At 40.3% G+C, this 25,529-nt stretch overlaps 1 protein-coding gene across 1 annotated transcript in view; it reads right to left on the bottom strand.

The window, feature by feature from the left end:
- SERPINE3 (serpin family E member 3) overlaps positions 1-25,529 on the bottom strand; it is a 27,381-nt gene extending 1,852 nt beyond the window's left edge. Inside the window, 11 exon segments of the mRNA XM_087813734.1 lie at positions 588-671; positions 1,155-1,249; positions 4,607-4,616; positions 11,527-11,627; positions 17,530-17,606; positions 17,609-17,730; positions 19,565-19,810; positions 23,584-23,787; positions 23,790-23,837; positions 23,840-23,943; positions 25,333-25,529. Coding sequence (XP_087669860.1) covers positions 588-671; positions 1,155-1,249; positions 4,607-4,616; positions 11,527-11,627; positions 17,530-17,606; positions 17,609-17,730; positions 19,565-19,810; positions 23,584-23,787; positions 23,790-23,837; positions 23,840-23,943; positions 25,333-25,529 — 1,288 coding nt within the window.

Raw genomic sequence — 25,529 nt, 5'->3', positions numbered from 1 at the left:
TGGATTAAGATGAGGTTGTATAGTGGGAATTAAAGTTACAAGGGCAAACATTTGATTTTTGTGTAATTTTAGCAAGCTTAAGAAAGATCAACAGAAAGGCTAGAAATTCGATGCATTCATTTACCATTAGGGTTGCTGAGACTCAGGACTTCGTGGATGCTCTAGTGGCCTTAAAGAACTCTCTTTTATCCTACAATGACAACAAAGCTCGGCAACAACTGGAAAAAGTCAAGATTTATCATTTATTTTACTTCCATGATTTTTCTAAGCCTCCCCACCCAGAAGTAGAAACCTAAATTTAAAAAATCTGTATAAACTACAGATGAGCTAAGAGAAGGAAGAAAACCCCACAGAGGATATTAGTTTCCCTTTTAGTTATGAAATGTTACCCTTTCTTGGGATATACAACATAGCAACTGGGAAGATTCTGAAACACCATAGGAACTAGCTAGAGGGAATGCACACCATAGGAACTAGCTAGAGGGAATGCTTGCTTTAGGCTGCAGTGGACAAATGAACCCTTGTTGCTAGAGAGACACTGCTAAATATTTAATTTATCTGAATTCTAACAAAAAATACTATAATACCTGTGTTGTGTTCTCTCAGGAAAAAGATGAATGGCCAATCTGCTTTAAAAATAGGAATCCAAGACCTTTTTAGTAACAATAGAGCTGCAGGAAAGATAATAGAACCTTACTGCATTTTCTATTCATTTGAAGAAAGTCACTATTAAAATTGGGTACAAAGTTGGTTATATCCCTTGATTTTTGAAGAAATAAAAGCATCCTAATAATTTCATTTAGAGTTATGATGGGGTGAAATGGGAGAAATTAAAGAGAAAAGATACCGCTTAGCAAAACCTGTGTCTTTTTAAATATTCCATGGAATATTTTACTGAAAGTTTTCAGAATGACTCTTCCTTCTTTATAGGGATGATGCTACACATCTTTTTCAAAATGGATATCACTTCTCCCATTATTTTTCAAAAACTTTGTTCTCTGTTGACTTTTTTTTTATTGCTATACCACTTCTGGACTTGGGGTTTTCAGTAGGAAGTTTTAGAAGTGTGAAGATGGAACTGGCCAAATCTCACAAAGGCAGACACAGGCAGCAGTGGGGCGGTGTGGGCAGCTGACTTCCCCTTACGAACGTACGTGTGGCTGCGGGTGCCTTGGTGCCTTCCTCTGAATCCTCAGTCTTGGCTTTGTGGATTGCTTCAGAAACATAAAAGCCATCTTGGAAACAAACCCTAGGAAACAAATATGTGAATTGCTTTAATGCCTTTTTTATGCATTTGGTTTAGGGATTTGAGTACATTATTAAAGGATGCACTGAACTTAGTTACAGTCTTATGTTGCTTACTGTATAGCTAGGGAGAGCTTATTAGAAAATTCTTAAGGTGCAGTATTTTATGCAATTTTCAAAACCTCAAATTGAATAAATTATCTTAAAACCCCAAATTGATATTCATAGCTGTGCCCCATTTTTTCAATAGTTACTTTCAAAAATAGTTACTAGTTAATATTTAAACTTTTTCGTCAGTCAACATTTCTAAAACTCAGGTGGTGTAAGAATCACCAGAATATGTGTTCAAATGCAGATTCTGGAGCCAGGAATCTGCGTTTTCAGCAAGCTTCTGAGATGATTTCTCTTGAATACCTTCTTGAACTGCATTTTAAAAGCCACTTTTAAATGACAGAGTGGAAGGTTTGTACTATAGGCTTTAAGAGGCATAATTTATTGTATTGATAGTGTGTCTAATGCATTCTGTATACTGAAATATATCGGCTATGCAATTAACTTGCCTCATGGGCTAGAATCTGCAAAGAAAATGAGAACTATCATAGTTGTGTGCTAACAGTTTCAAAGATAAGCCTAGCAAATAGGAATATTTTACATTAGGGGAATTAACAGATTTTCATAATTTAACCCATTAATCGTTTTTAAGTAACTCCACAATGAAATATTACTTGATCACACAATAAAGAATGAAAATTAAGAATCTTTAGAGCTAGAGGAAACTAGAAATTGTTCAGTACAACCCTTTCATTTTAGGTGCAGTATTGCCATCTAAGGTCACACTCTTGTTAAGCAGAGTTGGGCATATGCAGATTTTCTAATAGTGCAGTGCCCACTTCCACCCACCCCTTCACACAAACACAATCATCTTTCAAAAAGTATCTAGTTAACTCTAGCATGCCACTGGAAGGGCATCTGTGGTAAGCATCTTAATCATTTTGACTCTCTGTATTTTGAGGAAGTTTCATTTTAGACAAATACTTAAATTGTTTTGCATTTTTATGCACATACCAAAAGATGGCAAATGAACATCATGAGAGAATAGAACCAGCCCACAGTATAAAATCTGCAGCATTTCATCCACTTGTAAATTAGGTACACAGGAAATTGTGAATTGGCTGAATTCTCTTTAAGGGGCAGTTATTTTCCAGCATCACTGAAGGGGACCTGACAAGGCCAGAGAAAGCAATGGAAACATTGACCTCTTGTCTTAAAACCAGTGAAGAATCTGATCATTTAAGCGGTTGGTCTTTCTGCAGAATCTTTTAGAAAAGAATTTTTCTGTGATAATTGTGAATAAAACATGGTTCTTTGGTGGTCATGAGATTTTACTAATCTGTTACTTCATTGCTATCTAGTATGATACCTGAACATTTTAAATAAATGTTAATGAAATGAGCAGAGGTTTACTATGAAACCCATTACCAACTAAAATATAGTAAATGTGTTTGTGTTAGAGTCCAGGCACCTTGGCACAATGTGAGAAATGGGACCAATTGGTATGACTGAATCTTTGGTTAGATGGGTTTAGCTATTTCAGTTTCTTGAGACTGCAACTTGAGAATTTCATTTTAATAGCTTTTCTCCATCACACTACAGGAAGGGTTCAATAATTGACATTTACATGTTTGCACAGCCAAAAGCCAAGACCCATAGCCCATCAGGCCCCAGCATCTGCATTCTCTTAAATTTTGTCTTTGGTAAGAGTTAACATTTTAGAAGAACATTTGTGCTCAAAGTAAGAAATCAGGATTTATCTGTGGGTTGTGTTTTCTTTCTTGCTTGATCTTGTATTACAGATACCTGTGTGCTTAACTTTTTTTTAAGTAGCTACTGAAATGTTGCATGCAACTAATGAATCTAACCTAAAAGAGGCCAAGCACAAGGGGATTCTGGCTTTGGGCTCATCCTCTCTTGCAGTGTTAGCAGCTACTTAGTGCCATTGAGGCCGTACAACGTGTTTTCTCAAAATTTGTTTACAAGATTGTTTATAAGTGCTACTCTGTAAAAGGGTTCCCTGGTTTATTAAGATGGGAAATGCAGATTGAATAGTTTTGTGCTTTTGTTTTCAGTGGTGGGCCTCTTAGAGCTGCTAATTTGCTAATGCTCACAGTGAATCCTATAGGAGGACTATAATATGTAGTGTTTAATCATGGAAACATCCACACCATCCCCTTTCTCCAGATTTACCAGTTTAGTGTTCTGGATAACATACTTTGGGAAACTAGCCCATAGTAAACCCATTTGCTCCTATATTACATTTCAATATCCAAATCAAAGAGGTAAAATTCTTCCTTACTCTCGCTCCTGGCATAATCTCCACTCTTCCATAACATCTAACATGTTTACATGTTAACCTTACTTTTTAGATTGTTAGCCCTTAGAAAGCAGAAGCTGTCTTAGTCATTTTAAATACTTTGTTCTTTGCTCAGCTAGTGTAATGCTTGTGGGTAGTAAATGTTGGATGAATGAATATTAGACATTCTTCTGTCCATTTGCTTCATTTCCCCATGAAAACGGCTGCCTTCATGTTTTTTAATCTGATTTTACTTGTAAGGAAATGCTGATTGTGTCTGTAGAATCATAGGTGCACAGGACAGAATGAGTCTCGGGTAAGTCTCACTCAAATGATTGTTCCAGTGGTACTTCCCCTTGGTTAGTGGGGGCCACCATTCTTTGTGTGGGGGTGGTCATACTCTCAAAAGGTTTTAGAGTCTTTATAAGGTGACATTGTGTAAACACAAGATTGCAAAATGTAAATCAATGTCTCTACATTTGATCCTCAGGTTCTCATAAAGCAGGATAAATATATCATTTGCTATGTCTTTTGTCTTTAAATAATTACTTACTATTGGCAAATTTAGTGGCTTTTTAGAAAGTTATTGCCAGAATTTGCTTCTAGTTTATTTTTCTCATCTTTTTAATTGTAAAAAGTTGTAAAAGATGTAGAGTTGGTGTCACATAGCGTCCAGCCCAGGATATATAGAGTGCTAAAAAGAAGCTGAAATGGCCTCTGAATCTAAGCTCTGGTTAGTTGCTTTCTCCATTCTTTACCTTACTCCTCACACCTTTCTCCCCACCCCACCCCCAGCTTTATTGAGATATAATTGACATATAACTTTTTGTAGGTTTAAGGTGTACAATATAATGATTTGATATATGTATATATTGCAAAATGGCTACCACAATAAGATTAATTAACACATCCATCATGTTACATAGTTACAATTTTCTTGTGTATTAACTTCAAAGACCTCTCTTAGCAACTTTCAAATATACAGTATGTAGTTACCATGTTATACATTACACCCCCAGAACTTATAATTGGAAGTTTGTACCTTTGACCACCTTCACCCTTTCCCTACCCCCTTTCCCTTGCCCCTGGCAAATACCAATCTACTTTCTGTTTTTATGAGTTTAGGTTTTTTGTGGGTTTTTTTGTTTTTTAAGATTCCACATATAAATGATATACAGTATTTGTCTTTTTCTTTCTGACTTATTTTACTTAGTGTAATACCCTTAATGTTTTTCCATGTTGTAAATGGCAGGATTTTCTCCTTTCTTATGGCTGAATAATATTCCATTGTGTATATATACCATGACTTCTCTATCCATTCATCTGTCAATGGACACTTAGGTTTTTTCCATGTCTTGGTTATTGTAAATGATGCTGCTGTGAAGATGGATGTGCAGGTATCTCTTTGAGATAGTGATTTCATTTCCTTTGGATATATACTCAGAAGTGGAATTGCTGATCATTTGGTAGTTCTATTTTTAATTGTTTGAGGAACCTCCACACTGCCTTCCATAGTGGTTGTACCGATTTACATTCCCATCAACAGTGTACAAGTGTTCCCTTTTCTCCACACCCTTGCCAGCACTTGTTATCTCTTGTCTTTTTATAATAGACATCTTAATAGGTGTGAGGTGATGTCTCGTGGTTTTAATTTGCATTTCACCAATGATTAGTGATGTTGAGTACCTTTTCATATACCTTTGGCCATTTGAATATCTTCTTTGGAAAAGTCTCTTCAGATCCTTCGTTCATCTTTAATTTGATGATGATTATTATTTGTTACTGAGTTGTATAAGTTCCTTATATATTTTGGCTATTAGCTCCGTAACAGATACGTGGTTTGCAAATATTTTCTTCCATTCAATAGGTTGCCTTTTCATTTGATCAATTGTTTCTTTTGCTGTGAAGAATCTTTTAGTTTGATATAGTTCCACTTGTTTATTTTTGCACTTGTTGCTTGTATTTTTGCTATCATATCAAAAAAATCATTCTTAAGACCAATTTTAAGGAACTTTTTTCTGATGTTTTCTTCTAGAAGTTTTTTGGTTTTAGACTTTTAAGTCTTTAATCCATTTTGAGTTAATTTTTTGTGAGTGGTATAAGATAGGGGTCCAGTTTTTTTTTACATGTGAATGTCTAGCTTTCCCGGCACCACTGATTGAAGAGACTCTCTTTCCCCATTGATATTCTTGGCTACTTTGTCAAATATCCATTGACTATATGTACATGGATTTATTTCTGTGGTCTTGGTTCTATCCCTTGGTTCTATGTCTGTTTTTATGCCAGTACCATACTTTTTACTATAGCTTTGTAATATAGTTTGAAATGAGGAAGTGTGATGCCTCGAGCTTTGTTCTTTTTTGGGGGGATTGCTTTGCCTATTCAGGATCTTTTGTGCTTCCATACAAATTTTAGGATTGTTTTTCTGTGGAAAATGCCATTGGAATTTTGATAGGAATTGCATTGAATCTGAGGATTGGTTTGTTACAGACAGTTAATATTATTAATTCTTCCAAATCATGAACAGAATATCCCTTCATTTATTTGTATCCTCTTCAATTTCTTTCATCAATGTGTTGTAGTTTTCAGTGTAGAGATCTTTCACTCCCTTGGTTAAATTTATTCCTAACAGTTGTTTTTGATGCAATTGTAAACGGGATTTTTTCCCCCAGATAGTTCATTGTTAGAAACACAACTGATATATATGTATGTTGATTTTGTTCCTGCAACTTTACAGAATTTGTTGGTTGGTTCTAACTAATGATGCACCACCATTACAACACTAGGGAATTAGATTTTGACTATACATATTTACCATTAACAGCGATTTTTAAACATGTTCATGCATTTTCATAACGTTAATTAAAATTTAAAAATTTCAGCTTGGAGAATGTTCTTTAACATATATTGTAAGGTAAGTATACGGGTGATGAACTCCCACAGCTTTGTTTAGGAATACCTTTATCTCTCATTTGTGAAAGACAGCTTTGCCTGTTATGGTATTCTTGGTTGACAGCTTTTTTGCTTTCAATATTTTGAATACATCATCCCACTCTCCTGTTCTGTTGAAAAATTCACTGATCATTGTAAGGGGGTTCCCTTTTATGTAATTTATTTCTTTTCTCTTGCTGCTTTCAAAATTCTGTCTTTGAATTTTGCCAATTTAGTTGTCATGTGTCTTGGTGTAGCCCGTTTTTTGGTTCAACCTCTTTGGGATCCTTTAGGCCTCCCTCATGAATCTGGATCCCTATTTCTCATCCCAAATTTGAGAAGTTTTCAACCATTGCTTAAATAGACTTTCATTCTCTTTCTCTTCTTCTGGGATTCCCATAATGCATATATTGTTTCTTTTTATGGATGTCCCCAACTCCCAAAGTCTTTCTTCACTTTTTCATTCATTTTGTTTCTCTGGGTAGATAATTTCAAATAACTTATCTTCTATTTTATTGATTCCTTCCTCTGCTTGGTTAACTCTCTTGTTTAAGCTCTCTTTTGAATTCTTCACTGTAGTCATTGTATTCTTCAGCTCTAGAATTTCTTTTTTTGGTGGTTTCTATTTCTTTTGTTGACTTATCTTCTTAATTTGTTTATGCATTATTTTTCTAATTTTCTTTAGTCTTTGTGTTCTTGTTTACTAAACTACTTTAAGAGGATTATCCTAATTATTTGTTAGTTTATAGATCTGTATTTCTTTAGGGTAGTTATTGGAGCTTTATTCATTTCTTTTGGTGTTGTCATGTTTTTCTGATTTCTCATGATTCTTGATTCCTTACATTGGTATTTGTGCATTTAAGCAAGCAGTTTCCTCTTCCAGAATTTGGAGGTTGCTTTTTACCTTCACTAGTCAGCTGGTCGTATTCTTGGGCAGGTGGGGCTTGCTACTGGTGTCTCTATTAGGGCAAGGCCACTGTGTGTGTTCTGAGGTTGTGGGGAATGTGTCTGGCTGGGTTCTGTGGTTGGGTGGGGTACTTGGCTGGGCCCCTGGTTTGGGAGGGGCTTTGGTTATGTCCCATGGTCAGATTGGGCCACTAGCCCTGAAGTCACCTCTGGCTGGGTGAGGTTACAGTCTCTTCCCTGGCAGGGCGGTGCTACTAGTTGGACACCATGATTGGGCTAGCATGGGTTGGGCTCCACAATTGCTCCTGGTCAAGTGAAATCTCAGGCTGTGCTTCCCAAGTGGATGGTAATGATGGATGGGCTCAATGTTTAGGTGGGGCCACAGACTGTGCCCTGAAGTTGGGTGGGACTAAAGGCTGGACTTCACTGCTGAGTGGGATTGTAGGCTGGGCTCTGTGGCTGAATGCTGCTGTAAGTTGGGCCTGTGGCTTAGTGGTACTGTGGGCTGGGCTCTGAGGCTTCCCAGGATTATTCAGGCTCCTTGGTTATACCGAGGCAGAGACTATGTTCAACAGTTGGGCAGGACTGCTGACTTGGCCCTCTGCCCAAATGGGGCTGTAGGATGGACTTCTTGGCTATCTGGGTTGAGGCTATACTCACTAGTTTGTTGTGGCTGTGAATTCTCTGCTTCAGTGGGGTAGTAGTATGGCTCACTGACTGGGAACCCAAATCAGGCAGAACTGCCAACCGAGCTCTCTGGCCAGACAGGGCCACTGGCTCCACGCTGTAGATCAGCACTGTTGCTGGCTGGAATCTTTGCTGAGGTGCCCTGCAAGCAGGATCATGGCCTACCAAGGTTTGAGGGCTGCTTACTGTAAGACTTGTCCCACCCCCCTTCTCCATCTCTATCTGATCCCCAGTGGCCTCTGTGAGGCAAGACCTGAGTGGGCTTGTCAGGAAGCATCCTGCCACTTTGGGTGAGCTGGATATCCACCTTGGGCTCTCTTTGCCTACTGGAGAAACTGTAGACCTTGGTGGGGAGACACTGTGGATACAGTGCTGTGTTAGCCTGGAGGAAGGGTGATGTAGTCAGAATGTAGCCATTTCTCTTATCCTTCTAATGTCCTCAGTCTCCGTTTTTCAGAGGGGTGCTTCAACCCCATCCCAGGGTGCTAGGATTTTCACAATGGTGACTTGTCTGTTGCTAGTTGCTAGTTAATCTTGGGTTGGGGACTGAAGTTCAAAAGGACCTATGTCACCATCCTGATGACCTATTGCAGTTCTGAGCAGTCATCAGGTGTGACAGAAGTTAACTTCAGTGTGCAGCCAAACTATGGGTGGTTTGTTCATTTAAGCCATACTAACAGGCAGCTTGTACTTCTTATTGAGCCAGAGACTGGAAACTAATTACTCCCTTATAAAAGTCAAGGATAAAATAGTGTTTTTACAGTTTCAAGTTTGTGCACAAGGAATATTTCTTAGCTTAGGAAGCATAGGTTTATATCAAGCCTGCTGATCCTACAGGAAATGGGACTGCTCAAGAAGTGTATCTCTAGCTGTTATCTTTAGTGTAAATAAAACTGGAATTACTCTTAAAAGCTTCATGACGTGTAGCGTCAAGGATATTTGGGGAGAAAAAGTACATTCTGGGCTCAGCTGGTTCTTGAAATGACACTGAGCAAGTTCTTCAGGGAGCAAAAAAGGATTTAATGACATGAAGGAAGAGATGAGAACTTGAGTAAAATGATTCTGGGCTTTAGAACCAGATGGAAAGAAAAGGACAAATGTTCCCCTGTAGCTATTGATCTATCAATAATACAAAACTGCATAGTCACCTCTTGTTAACTGTAGGAAGGGAGACCAGCATTTTCTGATCATTTACTCTCTGGCAAGCTCTCTGCTGATGTTTTGCTATATGGTGTAGAATTTCATTTCCACAAGTAAGAGGGAAGGTTGGTGGTAGCTACCCCATTATAGGATTGATGGAACTATATGTTAGATTCAGTGGCCATGTGTCCAGAATTAAGTCAATAGACCACTTGGGCACATAAGTGACTAGTCTCTTGATTATGGTTAAAGAAAGGCCATTGGAAAACAATAGTTTAGTTGGCAAACTTTATCTACAAAGGGCTAGATATTAAATATGTATTTTAGCCATTGCAGGCCATATGGTGTCTGTTGCTACGGCTTAATTCTCCTCTTGTAGCAGGAAAGCTGCTATATGTAATTTGTAAATAAATGGGAGTGGCTGTGTTTCAGGAAAACTTTATTTATAAAAACAGGCTTTGGGCCATTATTTGGTGACCCCTCATTAGAGGAACAAAACTTTATGAGAGAAGTTTTTAAGGCTGGTGTGTTTTATCAGCAGGAAGCATGAATACAAACTTCACACTTGGCACATGATAACTGCTCCATAATTATTTAACAAGCCAGATCCATGAGCCTATATTTCTGCTGATTTAAATAAATACAAGTAGACTTTAGCTGCATTATAATAAAAGAGGTTAGGTATCAAAAAGGTTCTTTTTAAACTAGGTTTATTAGATCTTGTCAGAGGAGCTTAAAGGCTTGGGAAGTCTTTATCAATAGGGGAGCTGCATGATGTGAGTTAAGCTCAGTCTTATTTGAGGACACAGGATTTAAGGCATTTTAAGATGTACTTTTAGGACATAAAGGCAGAGAGATGTTTAAGAACTATGAAGGAACAATCAGTAAGTCATAGTGATTAATTGCATATAGTGATGTGGAAGAAAAGGTCAGGAATAGCCCCAAAGGTCTGAACTACAGTAATCTAAAGAAAAATGGTGGTGTCATCCATAACAGGGATGCCATGGCTGAGCTCCAGGGTTGCAAGAAGACACTTTGATTGGATTTTGCACCATATTAAAGATAGAATGCATCAAATCCATCCCTTCCTCTTTTCTTGCCCTCCAGTCTTCTTCTACAGTGTCATATTATGCCTGTGTCACCAGGGAAAATTTCTGGTTTGGTCGTTCAACCAAATCAGTATTTATGGGGCATCCACTGTGCACCAAGCATTGCCAGAGGCATTGCATCCATACACTTGACCACTGCTTTGCTTACCTCTTTGCATGTTTAGGAAATGAGTGCAGAGTTGGTGGATTTTAACTACTCTAGAATAGATTCTTCCTCCTGTGTTGTATTTGGTAAGTAACTCTGCCAGTTAGTCTGTTTGGTCACATCTATAGCACAAGACTCCTCTTGTAGACCAAACTCCCATATTTTCTGTGGTTGCTTGAGAAGGAAGATTCTGAGCAAAGAATTAGAAAACTCTGTGCCATAAGGTTCTAGCATTCAAAATAGAGAATCTCAAGCTTATCAGGCAAGGAAAATGTCAAGGCCAATTATCTTCATACAGATAATTTCCTACTGTCCAGAGCAGAAATGAACCTGAGCCTTTGGAGCTGGCAGTACTCAGCTAATGGTCACCTGAGAGGATTCTGGAACATAAGGCTCTGGCATTCCACCCTCTTAATATCTGATGTAAGTCCCCAGTCAGATCACAGGCAAACACAGCTCCTTTTGGTTACTAGTAGCATGTCTACTATGGGCAAAGGAATTTAATATGGACTCTGAGAAGGAGATAATTTTAGGGCAAGTTTTCAGGTGCGGGCATGATTTGAAGAAAGGAATTTGGATGGGTGAGGGAAAGTGTCAAGGTTGGCTTATTAGAAGACAAAGTAGGTACAGGGAGGGAGGGAGAAACAGGTGACTGTGAGGTCGGCATGGCAGCAGGAGGTCAGCAGGAAGAGCTGTGCTGTTCCACCAATGTCTCTGGCATGCTCCTAGTCACGATGGGCAGAGGGAGGGTGAGTTACTCTGGGTCCTATGATCATTGACCTCACTCAGAAGGTGGTCTCTGACAACAGTACTTAGAGGGCTCAAGAAACACCCCTCCTCCACAAAGTCTAACCCAAATTTGACTGTTATAAGAAGCAAAGCAATCCAACGTAACTCTGGCTGATTACCACTGAAGGCTCTGTAGAAATAATAATAATGAGACTCCCTTTATCAAAATATAATAAAACTTCCTACAAACACAATGCCAAAAATCTTGGAAGAACTGTTGTCACCTGAAATTCCTTTCAAGTCAGCCTTGAGTGGATCAAAAAGATCGGTGACTCCCCAAGAATTTAAAATATTTTTTAAGTTGAAATGATTTTGGATCCTAAATCTAAAAAACAAAAACAAACTATGAACTTCCATTTAAAATTCTCATTCAATATACTTTTATATGCACCGTATAACCTCCAAACTCCCAACTTTGAATGTCAGGGTTCTCCAGGCTCATTTCCAGTTATATCTTTTATTGCTCCTTCCCATAAACCCTACTCACTAAATAATCCAACCACACAGCGCTCTCTACCACCTCTGTACATTTGCATCTGCTGTTCTTTCCAGATGGTCTTCATCTTCCTTGACTTCCTTTGAATTACTATCCTTTCCTCTAAGCCCAATTCAATTGTTATCCCCTACTCTCCAGCTGTTTTGTGACCTTTGGTTATTAAAGCCTCATTTACACTTTGTTCTACTCTTTTGATGTACAAAACATTTTGCTTCCTATTATTGTTATTTATGACATTATAAGCTACTTGAGAAGAGAGGCTACCCCCTGAATTTTTAATTTTTCTAATAATAATTACTGAGTGCTTACCATGTGCTAGGCACTGAGAAAAGTATTTTATGTGGATTATTTAATTTCATGTTCACATAACTATGTTATTATTATCCTCATTTTACAGATGAGAAAACTGAGGCTTAAGAGTTAAAGAAACTTGCCCAAGATGACAATGAGTGCGCGGTGGAGCTCAACTCAAATCGAGGCTGGCTGAGTGCAGAGCTTGCCGTCTACATTTTGCTACCTCCCATCCCATGTGGCATCTCACACATAGTAGGTGCAGAAAAGTTGTTGACTGAGAATTAATAGTGTCTCATTCAATATGTTTATAATTGATAAGACATATTTTTATGTTTGCTGTGTGCAGTGTGCCTTTGACACAGCAGGGAAGGAATTCAAGCTAAAGCTTTGGTTTTCCTAGTAAGTCCTGAGAGCAGGAAGAATGAGCACACCAACTTTGCAGTATTTCTGCAAAGGCATGATATTTTAAATTTTACTGTTGAGGCATCTTTAGGACTGCTGACATTATTTTTCTTTGAAAATAAAAAAGTTTAAAGTAAAATTTAGAGGTCTTTTTCTATAAACCATGCAGGACTTATAGGAGAGTAAAAATACTGGACAAGACCATTTAATATCAAAGGTCTTCATTGCCCTACAAGACAACGTGACCGATATTTTAAACAAAAGTACCAGATTTTCTCATACATGGATGTTTTGGATCTTCAGCATAGTTTCCAAAAAGGGCACATGCTTTTTCCAACTCAATGCTGACATTGCTAAAAATAACTTTGATCATCTCTTCTGAAATTTCTCAAATACTTAAAATACATCTTTTGAAGACTTTTAATGCTGAAACAGTGGTTAAGAGTATGAACTCAGGAATCTAGTGCTGGGATTTGAATCCTGGCTGAGCCTCTTACTAGCTGAGGGACCTGGGACAAGTTACTTTACCTCTTTTGTCCTCAGTTTCCTCATTTGTGAAACAAACATAATAGTAGTACTTTTTCTTAGCTTTGTGAAATAATGCTTGTAAAGTGCTCAGAACATGCTCAGCATTGCTCGTGCACTTTATTGTTACCACTGTGGTTTTGTTGTTTCTGATGGTATCGAGAAAGAGCTAAGGGGCGTTTGAAATCAAGTACAGTGATTATGGTAGATGATAAAACTGTAATATTATTTTTAGTGACTAAAGATAATAGTAAAAGTGAAGTACAACTATAAAAGATGAGTGATTTTTTTTCTTTTCTTGTATGGCTATGAAGGCCAGTCCAGAAGAAATACTACAAAAATATCTTGAGTTAAAAAACAAAACAAAAATACCCTTTACCAAAACTGGACAAGGGCATCACAAGAAAACTGCAGGCCAATATACCTTATGAACAGTGGCAAAAGTCCTCAAAAAATACTAGCAAATTGAATCCAGCAACATATAAATCATACCATGACCAAGTGGGATTTATTCCAAGAATGCAAGGTGGGTTCAACATGTGAAAAATCCATCAGTGAAAAACACCATATTAATAGAAGAAAGTACAAGGGCCACATGGTCATCTCAATAGATGCAGGAAAAACATTTGACAAAATCCAACACCCTTTCATAAACACAAAAACAAAACACATTAAAAAAATTTGGAATAAAAAGGGAACTTTTTCAACCTAAAAAGGGGCACCTACCAAAAATCCACAACTTAGCATAATACCTAATGGTGAAGAACTGAATGTTTTCCCCTAAGATCAGGAACAAGACAAGAATGTTCACCACTTCTATTTAACCTTGTACTGAAGGGTATACATGGAAACGATGAAAGAAAAAGAAATAAAATGCATCCAGATTAGAAAGGAAGAAGTAAATCTATCTCTATTCAAGATGCCTTGGTCTTGTACATAGAAGATCCTAAGGAATTCACACACATACAGAAAAAACTAGCAGAGCAAATAACTGAGTTCATCAAAGATCAAGATACAAAAATTAACTCTGTTTCTTTATACTAGTGATGAACAATCTAAAATTTCATATATAATAACAAAAGGAGCGAAAGTCTTACAAATAAATTTAACAAAAGCAGTACACAACTTGTTCACTGAAAACTAAAAAATGTCATTGAAAAAAAACTAAAGTAAATGAAAGACACCGTGTTCATGAATTGGGGCACTTAATTGTGTTAGAAAGAAATATTGCTCAAATTGATCTACAGATTCTACACAGTCCTTACCAAAATCCCAGCTGCTTTTTTTGGTGGGGGGGGGGGGGGGCACAGAAACTAAATTAATTCTAAAATTCATATAAAAATGCATGAGACCCAGAATAGTCAAAACGATCTTGAAAAAGAACAAAGTTGAAGGACTTATAAGCTTCTTGATTTCTAAATATACTAAAAAAGTAGTCATCAAGACTGTGTGGTACTTGCAAAAATATAAACATTTATACCTATAGAAAAAAATTTAAAGTCCAGAAATTAACGTGTACATTTATAGTCAATTGATTTTGACAAGGGTGCCAAGAAAATTCAGTGGGATTTATCCATAAATGGCATTGAGACAATTGGATAGCCACATGCAAAGAATGAAGTTGGACCTGTACCTCATACCATATACAAAAATTAATTAAAAATGGATCAAAGACCTAAAATAAGAGCTAAAAATCTTAGAAAAAACAGAGACATAGATCTTTGTGACCTTGGTTAAGCAATAGTTTCTTACATATTACATTAAAAAAGCACAAGAAAAAAAAATAAAATAAAATGTCATCAAAATTTTAGACTTTTGTGCTTCAAAAGATACCATTAAGAAAGTGAAATGACAGCCTACAAAATGAGAGAAAATATTTACAAATTGCATAACTGATAAGGGACTAGTATCTAGAATATATAAAGAACTATTATAACCCAACAATAAAAAGATAAGTAACCAATTTAAAAATGGACAAAGGATTGAAATAGTATTTCTCCAAAAAAGGTATATAAATGGCCAAAAAGTACATGAAAGGATGCTTGACGTCATTAGTCATTAGGAAAATGCAAATGTAAGTCACAATGAAATACCATTTCACATTAACTGGGATGGAAACAACAAAAAAAAGATGGGGACTGTCTCTTCCTACAGCTGTTGTTACACACAGTTACGAGGTCAGGTGGGCAGCAGTCTCTTGCCTCCAGCCTGAGGAGGAAGCCAAAGCACAGAGGAAGGCATTGCTGGAGGGCAGAGCAGGTGAATGCATCCTAACTAACATAACTAAAAATAACCATACAGTTTCTGAAGGTAAACCTTATAATATCCCTAATTCATAATTTGGGAAGGTAGTCTTTGTCCTCTTCTATCTCCCTTTTCTCCATGAAGAACTTTAAAAAAATTGTAGTAAAATATATACAACATAAATTTTACCATTTTAACCATTTTAAGTGTATTATTCAGTGGCATTAAGTACATTGCTGCCCAACCATCACCATTATTCACTTCAGAACTTTTTATTATGCCAAAGTGAAACTGTGTACCATTAAACATAAAGAGGGGCTTTAAAAAAGATGGACAATAATAAGTGTTGACATGGAAAAACTGGAACCCTCATATATTGCTGGTGGGAATGTAAAATAATGCAGCTCCTTAGAGAACTGTCTGGTAGTTCCTCAAAATGGAAAATGTAGAGTTAACACTTGACCCTATAATTCTAGCCCTACGCATATACCCAAGATAATTGAAAATATATATCCACATGAATAGTTATAGAAACCAAAACGTAGAAACAGGCCAAAAGTGTCTTGGCACCTAACTGTCTATAAACTGATGGAGGGACAAACAAAGTGTAATATATCCATATAATGGAATATTACTCAGCCATAAAAAGAATAAAGTACTGATATATGCTACAATAAGGATGAACCTTGAAAACACTGTTTGGTGAAGGAAGCCAGACACAAGAGGCCACCTACTGTATGATTTTATTTATATGAAATGTCCAGAATAGACAAATCCATAGAGACAGAAAGATTAGTTGTTGCCTAGGGCTGTGAGGGAGGAGAAATGTGAGTGACTGCTACTGGGGTTGGAGTTTCTTTTTGAGGTGATGAAAATGTTCTGGAATTAGATAGTGTTGATGGTTGTGCAACTTTGACAATATGCTGAAAACCTCTGAATTGTACATTTTAAGAGAATAAATTTTATGGTATGTGAGTTAGGTCTCAATTTAAAAAAAGAAAGAAAACTTCCGTAGTAAACACAAACCATATACCATGATGATCAGCAAGCAGCCCCTTGAAGGAAGGGCAAAACTCATTCTGGATCTATGAGTTCTGGTGAATCTTAAAAATACATATATCACTTCTAATGTTAGAAAAAATGCTCATGCTTAGCTTCCTATACTATGTTGAACTAATAACTAAGTGTTTTATTCATGTAACAATGATACACTTGACATTATTAGCCTTTCTTATGGGGCATTACTTCATTATGGATTTTGTTTTGTTTTTTAACTTGGTGAGTTTTGCCTACCTTCTGCCCTGGCTATGCTAGATGCCACTTTAGACCTTGGTCCTTAACTTACTGGGCCTTTCTTTGGGTGTTTTTATTCCAGTGCCTAGGCTTATTTTTAACTCCTCCAGGGAGCACTGCCAAGGCCTCTGGCTCAGCGTGGCTGGGAGCCTGGTCAGTAGAGGAGGCCAAGGAGGCCTGTGGGAAGGAGTGTGAAGAATCCACATGCTGAAAATGAGGCCTCAGACAACAGTCTTCACTTAATGCTGATCTACAAATTAATTATAAATTTACTCTGATTTCAAATGTACTGGAGAAGCTTATTATTTAAAGAAGCTCAATGAGAGATCTTTTGCAAAGTAATTTGCAAATAGGGTTTGCTTTAGAAAAGCAAAATCTAGCACTATCATTTAACTTTTTAACAATTTGTATTTTTATCTATTGGCCTTTCTCAACTCTATTTACTTAGAAGTGAAAGAAAGAAACCTTAAAGTCTTAAATTTTTATGCCTTAATTTGCCTTCGGATTAGAATCGTACCTGTATTTCAATTACAAAAGCTATCTTGCCCCTTTTGTTTTGGAAAAATGACAGTTGTATACTCTTAGGATGTGATAAAATTTGGGGTATATTCTTCCAATGTAACTGCACTGCCCTTCTCTCCCTGCCCAGACAACCAGTTGTGACCTGAAGCTGGAGTGGAGCCCTGGGGGCTCCAGTGTGGCCCAGTAAAGGTATGGTAGCTCTTCTTGAGAAGACCCCAGGAAATTAGCTCCTTTCAGCCTGTGTAATGAGCTAGTCAGCAATGACTCTGAAATGGACCCAAATTCTAGGGTGACTCCCCCTTGGCCTAACTTCTGGGGGTACATTAGACAAGCTGGCCAAATGGTTAAGGACAGACAGATCCTCGAGTGTGACCACCTGGGTTCTCTAATCCAGGCCTAGCCAATTGGATCATGCTGCAGAACTCCCTGTAACAATGACGCAGTTGCTTACCTGGGCAGGAACACCTCCATTCTGGCTCTCCTCAGGCTGGAGGTCCAGATGTGGATGATGCCGGCTGTGAGGTGTGCTGATCAACGTAGCTCAGTGAGGTGTCTTTGTCACATGGCAGCACCAGGAGTAGACTCCCTGTACTTGCCGGGTAAGGAAGCTCCGGCAATCCCACCTGATGGCCCACAGGGTCCTGGAACTGGCCTGGAAGTTCAGTGGATGGGGGATTATATCTGTCCCAGTAGCCAAGGGAACTAAACAATGCCAGACTCTGGGAAGGGTAAACACACATAACTGGAAACAATGCATTTTATTAACGGGGTGTCCATCTCACTCTCAGGAAGCAGTTTGAAGCCGAAGTAGCTATGGCTACCTTTTCTGATTCTAGGACCTAGAATCTCTTAGGATACCCTCACAAGGCTTGAATCACAGGGCCTGCAGTGGTTGGGCATGGTAGGGACTATGATGTGCGGGAAAACCATAGACCTGTCTTAAAGGGGGAGCCACTACAATCTTGGCTTATTATGGCCATGTGGAGACTCAGGCTCTTTGTGCCAGATCTTCCTATCTTTGAATGAAAGCTGTAAATTCAGATGTCATATGAAATTTTACAATTTTTAAAACACTGCATAGGCCTAACACAACAGGCTGGATTTGACCTGGGGCAGATAATTTGTATCCTGTGACATAAACAAATAGGTCTCAGGTTGGACAGCTGGGAGCTTGTGGACAGAGGCAATGGCTGGTCAAGGACAAATCCAACCCCTTAGGCAGAGCATGTTTTCAGAAGCACGTGGTGGGACAGGTGGCAGCAGATACAGATGGCCAGAGACAGGGAGAACCAGCAATGGTTGCTGGTGAATGGAGAGGCAGTGGCAAGACCCAGTGACGGGACAAGGAAGGCAAGTAATATGGAGCAATCCAGGCAGGCTGGGGAGAGCTAGCAGCCTCTGGGGAGCTCCAGGCCTGATCCCTTCCCTGGGAGGACAGCGAGGCCTGTGCCCTAGTGTTGGGGGACAGCAGAGATGGCTGGCCACTAAGGCAAAAATCTTAGGCTCAGTGGGGAAAGACAGGGGCATGGGTCACACTCCTTACTTCAGCCTCTACTATGCGCCAGCTACTGTGCAGTGCATGCTGGGAGAAACGAGCATCCCCACCCACTGGCCACCATGCAGCTGAAAGTCAGCTCATCCAGCATGGGTCACAGCCAGATCTTCAAGAACTATGGTGCATTGTAAATGTATATTTACTTATCCAATAGACACTGTTCCGTTCCCATCTTCCTTGACCTCTAGTAATAATTATTGGTCAAATAAACAAAAATAAATACACTGAGCACTCATAATATGTCCAGCATGGAATCAAAGCAGGAGGAAAAGCAAGCTTTCTAAATGACAAAGTTCCCAAACACTGATTTACATTGCATTGACTTTTTCCTGGATGAGAACATTATTAGTCCCACAAGCTGGAGGGGGCTGAGCCTGCCAATGAAGGAGAGGAGGTGTGTGGGGCAGGATGGTGGGGTCCCTTTCTCTTGCCTGTTAGGACCCCACTAGTGTCCACACCACACACTAGTCTGCCAGAATGGGGGCTGCCCGGCCCTTGCTGACATGAGTGGCCATCAGGCAGGGTGGTCAGGCAGAGTGGTGGTATTTCAGGACCATGGCTTTCAGTGTGGGCCTGCTCTTGAGAACTTTTAGACATGACTCAATCTTCCATCCTTTCTCAGCACCACACAGTGAAGCAATATTCATTTTAAGGGAATATCAGCCAGGGGAGGGGTTTGGTCCAAACATTTTTGGTTTCACACTAACTTGTCCATTTACTAAGTGCAGAGGGAAATGTCAAGCATGAAATGGGTTTCTCTTCCCCATCTGCTTCCTCACTGTCCTCTCTGAGTCTCCTAGCTGCCCGATCGTTCCTTACTCCACATAACGCACAGGAGAGGTAACCACAGAGGAACTCAGCCTGACCCCTTCAGAGCAGACACCTGGGCTCCTCCCGCTTTATACCCCTGGCTGGTGGAGAGTGAGCTCACCATAGTTGACCTCAGCCATTAGGTACATCATGGGGACCTGGAGGATGAGGCCCTGCGCACAGGTGAAAGGCAGGACCTGAGTGTCTGTGGAGGGGAATCTCTGCCACCAGGATTTTTGCCTTGGCCAAAGTTCTCTGGAGGAGCACAGGCACCCAGAACACACCTCTGCCAAGGCCCCAGCCGCCAGACACAGAACACAGTTGTGGACAGATTTCACTCGTCCGTAAAACTTTACCACCAATACAACTATAAAAAATGGACTCAGGAGATTTTATATATCTATAAATATATGTCTATATATAGATATATATCTGATGTGATATATATACACATATCATGAATTATAGCAGAACTCCAATGCTTGCCTTTTATTTTAGTGAGAAAAGAGATGAATGAAAAAATACTCATCAAATTGTCCTCTTCTGAGGGGTCATATGTACTTACTGAATCACGTTCCTGTGAAATGTTGACTGTCTGCAGGGGTGAACTGAGTCACTTCAGTGCTCCATTCTGTAGTGTGACCTTAGGGATGGGCCAGGGGACCAATGCTTTTTTTTAAAGCTGGACACATTAAAGTAGCAGAATACATTGGCTTCAGAAATTTTTTCTCCACCTGAGCCTAGTCTGTGCCTGCCCATCTGCACACAGGAAGAGCTTTTCTAGACACCAGAATAAAAAGTAGTGAAGGTTGATGGTGTTCCCAGACTGTGCCAAATGCTCCACATTCAGAATCACATTTAATCCTTTCAACAACCCTGGACGTAAATGCTATTATGATCCCCACTTATAGATGAGGGAGCTGGGCTCAGACAAATGAATAAACTTGCTCAGTGTCATTGGAATGTCAGAGGTGGCTCTTCACTGCTCTACTGCCCACAGATGAAGGACAGGTGGGCTGGGAGCACTGGTCTCCTGCTCAGGAGAGGCTTTTCCTTTTGAGATGAATGTGGGCACAAAGCGCCATGGAGCACTAAGCTCCGATTTTGCCTTAGCGCCATACATTTCCTAGGTCCTTATCGGTGAAGGGGCAAAAGGGACTAATGTGAGTGCTCCTCTCCCACAGCCCTTGTAGGGGAACCCTGCCACTGCTGGCTTCATTCCTGCCGGCCTCCCACTCCTAGAAAGCCGTCTTTCTTGCTGGACAGGGGTGAGGTGGCTTTATTGGAATGCTGAGCAGGGAGGAAGGCAGAGGGAAAATCATGGGGGCTATAGAGGTCAGGAATGTCCTGAAGGAGGTGTGGAGAGTTTGAGGAGATGGTCTCTGAAATGGGTGCAGAGTGAGAAGAAAGTGACATAAGAAAAAATGATATTTTCATGGGTCTTGCTGCAGACCAGCCTTTTAACTCATTTGCAAGGCCAGCGTGGAGAGTGCCTCCCTTTTTAATACATTTGCTGAACTGAACTTCTTGAATGTAACACTGCATTTGATGGATCCTGACTTTGTAAGGTTAATGTACATAAAATTCTCAAACTACAAAAACTATCTTTATGATGCTGATGTTTTAATTGACTGCAAATTAAAAGAGAGTTAAGCTTAGGATGGTATCCTAAGGGTTTGTTTGGTCTGAGAGAGTAACAGGATACCTCTGATGAAAACTAGAGAATGCAAGGTGCATATGTATTTATGTAACTGCTCAGTGGCTTAGAGTGGGGCTAAGGAATTGTGGAAAGAACATAGGATTAGGAGTCAGAGAATCTGAGACTTGAATCCTGGCTCTGCTACTTGCCCATTGGGTGAACTGAGTCTTGTCAAATCATTAACCTCTTGTCTCGTTTGTAAAATGGGGATTATTAATGAAGGCCTAGAGATTGTATGTGGTTTCTATGAGGATCAAATGACAAAATTAATGTAAAAGTAAAATCCACACACAACATCAAACAGAATTCCCTCCCAGGGACCAGGCCACCTTCATTTCCGAGGCCTCTGTTCTTAGCATCATTCTCATGCTTGAGAGAAAACTGTAAAGTGTTCTTTATTAATTTATCTAGAAAAGCAATGGAAATCCATTGAAATTAGGGCATTGGGAAATCGTGCATTTCATGTGGTGAAAACAAAGGTACTCTTTCGCGATATCACTGGTGTCTGCTCTGAGTCTCAGGCTGTGCCTATCTGACCAGCAGGTGGGAATACTGGCAAAGTTCCTGGTTGTCACACATTGGCTGGATACACAGTGAGATGACAGTGCTCATGTGTCCTACTGCAAACTTGGCTAGATCTTTCTGTTGATTAAACAAGAACAATGCCCCAAGACCCCAGATTGTGCTTTAATGCTGCTTGTTATTTATTGGTCTGTATTGACTTTTGAAAAGAAAGACTAGGCTAAGGCAGGTGATGAGTGTTTTAAGCAGCACACACACGGTTCCCTGAGCTATCTTGGGGCAAATCAAACTATGGGGTATTCTGTTAACTAGAACTCTGTAAGTGGCACATCCCTATTCATAATAATTAACCATGCCCCCGTAAGATAATAAAGCAGTTTTTGAGCAAGAGGGAAAAAAAGTGGGATTATGTTTCACAGAGTTTGACTATTAAGCATTCTTTTTTTTTAAGCATTCTTGACATTCGTAATTCTTGAATGGGCTCCATGGAAACCCTGCAATTATCATATTTGGTTAACCAGGTACTGTGATTGTACCCGACAACACAGAAGTGACTATGATCACTCCCCTTGCTCTGCAGAATTGCTACACTTGCATTTCTTGCTTTTTTCTTAATCCTGGCCTCCCAGAGACTCTGCTCTAAGTTAGGCTAAAATGCCTGCCCCTCTTTCATATTTCTATTTGGTCTTTATAACCCAGTTTAGATGTTGTCTTCTGGGAGCCTTCCTGATTTGCCAGTGGAATAAATCATCCTCCCACTGCTCTTCAGTACTAACTGATTTCAAATAAATACACTTACTGCCCTGTGTTAGATTGTATTTCCAGGTGCATCAGTCTTGTGAGACCTACTTGTGCTCAGAGTTTTCTTTACAGATCTGGATGCTGAGTTCCTGGCACAGCCCGGCCACACAGCAAGAGCTCAAGAGTACTTGATGAATTGCATTACACTGAGTCTAATGTGGCTGATGAATAACTCCATGGATGTGTCCATGTTCGTGATATACAAAAATTAAGCTCAATAACCTATGTTTGTTTTTGGTTACCCCCCCCCAGAGAGAAAACACATTTATGTTTTGTCCTACAGGTTCACGAGAATTGTTTTGGCAGGGGACTGGGTGTAGATGGAAGGGGATGGGAAGCACAGCTGGTGCGGTGGCCTGACATCTTCAGTGCACACCTTTGTGTGCCACCGCAAGATTCCAGCTCAAAGGAAGTTCTCACCAAGACTGTGTTGGTATTAGTTCTTGTACTTTCTGAAAAATATTAACTTACACAATTGTAACTCCCATTGTTTTTTATTGACAACTTATTCTAAGAGAAGAAAAAATTATGTGGATGAGTGTGTTAGAATGCAGTAGGTAGGTCAATACCAAGCCAGGCATTAAGCCAGAGGCTGTGGGTGTCGGCCAGGTGTGTCTGACGTGGCATTCATGAGAATTTTGCCACTGCTGGTAGAACTGCTCTAAAATACATAATCATAAAAATATGTGGGTAGAGATGGCACTGGCTACAAGTCACAATTTATGAAAGCAGTTTGGTCAAGAGCATGGGTTCTGGAGGCAGACAGCCTGGGCTTGAGTCTCAACTCTGCCACTCACTAGCTGTGTGACCTTGGGCAAGTTGCTTAAACTTTCTGTGCCTATTTGCTCATCTCTAAAATGAAGATGATGATATAATTACCTACTTCAATAAGGCTGTGGTGGCAATTAATTAAAGTAATATTTGTGAGGTGCTTCGAACACGGCCTGACACCTAGTAAGCACTGTAAAAGGGCTTGTGAAGTGAAACTGAAAAATTGCCATGGAATCCGAGGTTAAAAGAGAACCTTAAAAAATCGTCAGGGGTAACCGGGACCCAAAGTTTAAATGCTTTCTGTTACATTCCTGCCTAGCGGTCCTCCCCCTCTAGGGGCCCAGCACTGGTAGCTGGAAGCTCCCCATCTCCCAAGGCAGACTGAGTGTGAGGGCCAGGAGGACAGCGGGGAGTGTGAGAGTGAGAGTGAGAGTGAGCAGGAGCCAGCAGCCTCCTACCGTGGCCGGTGTAACCCAGGGCCTCTGCCAGCTGCCGGCCAGTGCTCCCTTGGGCTCCAAGCTGCAGGGTCTCTAGAGGGACGGCCACGCCGGGGGAGAAGCGACAAGGTTTGCTCGGTCTCCTTCTGCTGCCGCGCGGTGCGGAGGCGGAGGGCAAGCTCGGTCTCCACCGGGGTCAGGGCCTCGCGGAGGCCGCCGTTTCCTCCGCGGAGGCAGGGGCGCAGGAGGCAGAGAGCGCGGAGAGGCCGCCTGGAGGCCGGGAGGGTTCCTGCAGTTCAGGGGGAAGAGATGGGGGGCGAGGTGGGGCGCCGCCCCATCCAGCCAGGCCTACAACAACCCCGGCTCTGGGCCGGGGGCTGAGAATGGCTGGCGGGAGGTGTTCGTTGAGCAGCAGCCTTGGCTACCCGCCCCCAGCTGCATTCCTGCATCCTGTTGTGTCTGCACTAGAAACACTGTGAAGCAAAACTGTCAGCTCGAAGGCCTGGATTCGGGGCCTGCTTCTGTTCCCTTATTAGACGTGTGACCTTGGGCAAGGCCCTGGTCAGATCAGAAGCAAACCGTTATGCTGAAAAAGATATGTAAGAAGTACATTCTACTCAATTTCCTTGGTACTTAGTTTATAGCTGTGCCATGTCTATCATTAATAATAATAATAATAAATCATATTATATTAAAAAGAACTTTGTATTTTCTCAGTTAATCATTACAATAATCATACAAGATAGCTGTAATTATATTTCAAATATGGAATTGATGAGGTATAGAGAGCTCAGTGAATCATTTAAGAAAACATGAGGAATGGTGTTCTGTGAGCAATATACAAAATATTGAAAATATAAATGCACCTTAAAATATTGACACACGAACTAATCATACCTAGAATATAAGAATTCTTGTGATGTAAATTATTTTTATAAAAAAAGCCACTTTCATAGAGAGCAGAATTACACAAACATCACTCTTATGACAGAAATGTCCCCCTCCAAGGAAACGAGAGCTTAGCTGGAAATTAACGCAAAGAAGAGAAAGGCAAAGTTCAAACTGGTTTCAGTGATTATGCCCGCAGCCATTTTTGCTAAGTTGTCTAACTTGGATATCAGCCAGGACTGATGTGAGAGAGTCCCAGTCCAAAGTCACTTCCTATGAGAAGTTTGCAAGTAAGGCCACTGGGCTCAGTGGTGTTCACCTCAGATGAAGTCCCAAGGTGAAAAGCACCCTCTTTTCCCAACTTCTCCTTCCTGCAGCCAAGCACAAAGGCAATGCTTTAGTGATTGCCCAGTCGGGGTGGGAGGTGCATGTGTGGAGAAGTCTTTCCTTTGTGTGTTCCAAGGTAGGGTGTCCCAGCCCACAGTCATTTGTGAAATGATCAGGTCGCAGTGCTCTTGCAGCTCCTGTCGCCTTCCTCCGAGACACTCAGCCGTTAGGCCCTTCCTGTCCTGGGCTCCCCTTGACCTCATCCCCGCCATGGTGCACCATGGGTGAGCTGCTTACTCACAGACTCCCGTGTCAGACTGCCGCGTTTCCTCCTTTGATTCTATTCTTGTGGGTCTCCAGCAGTAATGTGCTCCCCTTTTATTTAAAAAGTGGAATAGAACCCTTTGAATGACAAGACAGTACAGGGAGGAAGCTGGCAATTACTGTCTCTGCCAGCGATGTCTCTTCCACTCGATCCAAATTCCTGGAGCCTGAGGTCCTGCAATGAGCCAGCAGAAGGAGCACTGCCCGGCCAGCGAAGCCCAGATCAGAAACAGGACAGGCCCTGCGGAGGGAGCCAAGCAGACCCCACAAGCCTCCTTAGGCTTGTGACCTGGTTGTACCAGCAAGGAACCCCTCAT

This window comes from Miniopterus natalensis, chromosome 2 (assembly GCF_054644295.1).
Source record: "Miniopterus natalensis isolate mMinNat1 chromosome 2, mMinNat1.hap1, whole genome shotgun sequence".
NCBI classification, from domain to species: Eukaryota; Metazoa; Chordata; class Mammalia; order Chiroptera; family Miniopteridae; genus Miniopterus; species Miniopterus natalensis.
The sequence above is the reverse complement of the archived record's forward strand: the minus strand, read 5'-3'. Positions and strand labels throughout refer to the sequence as shown.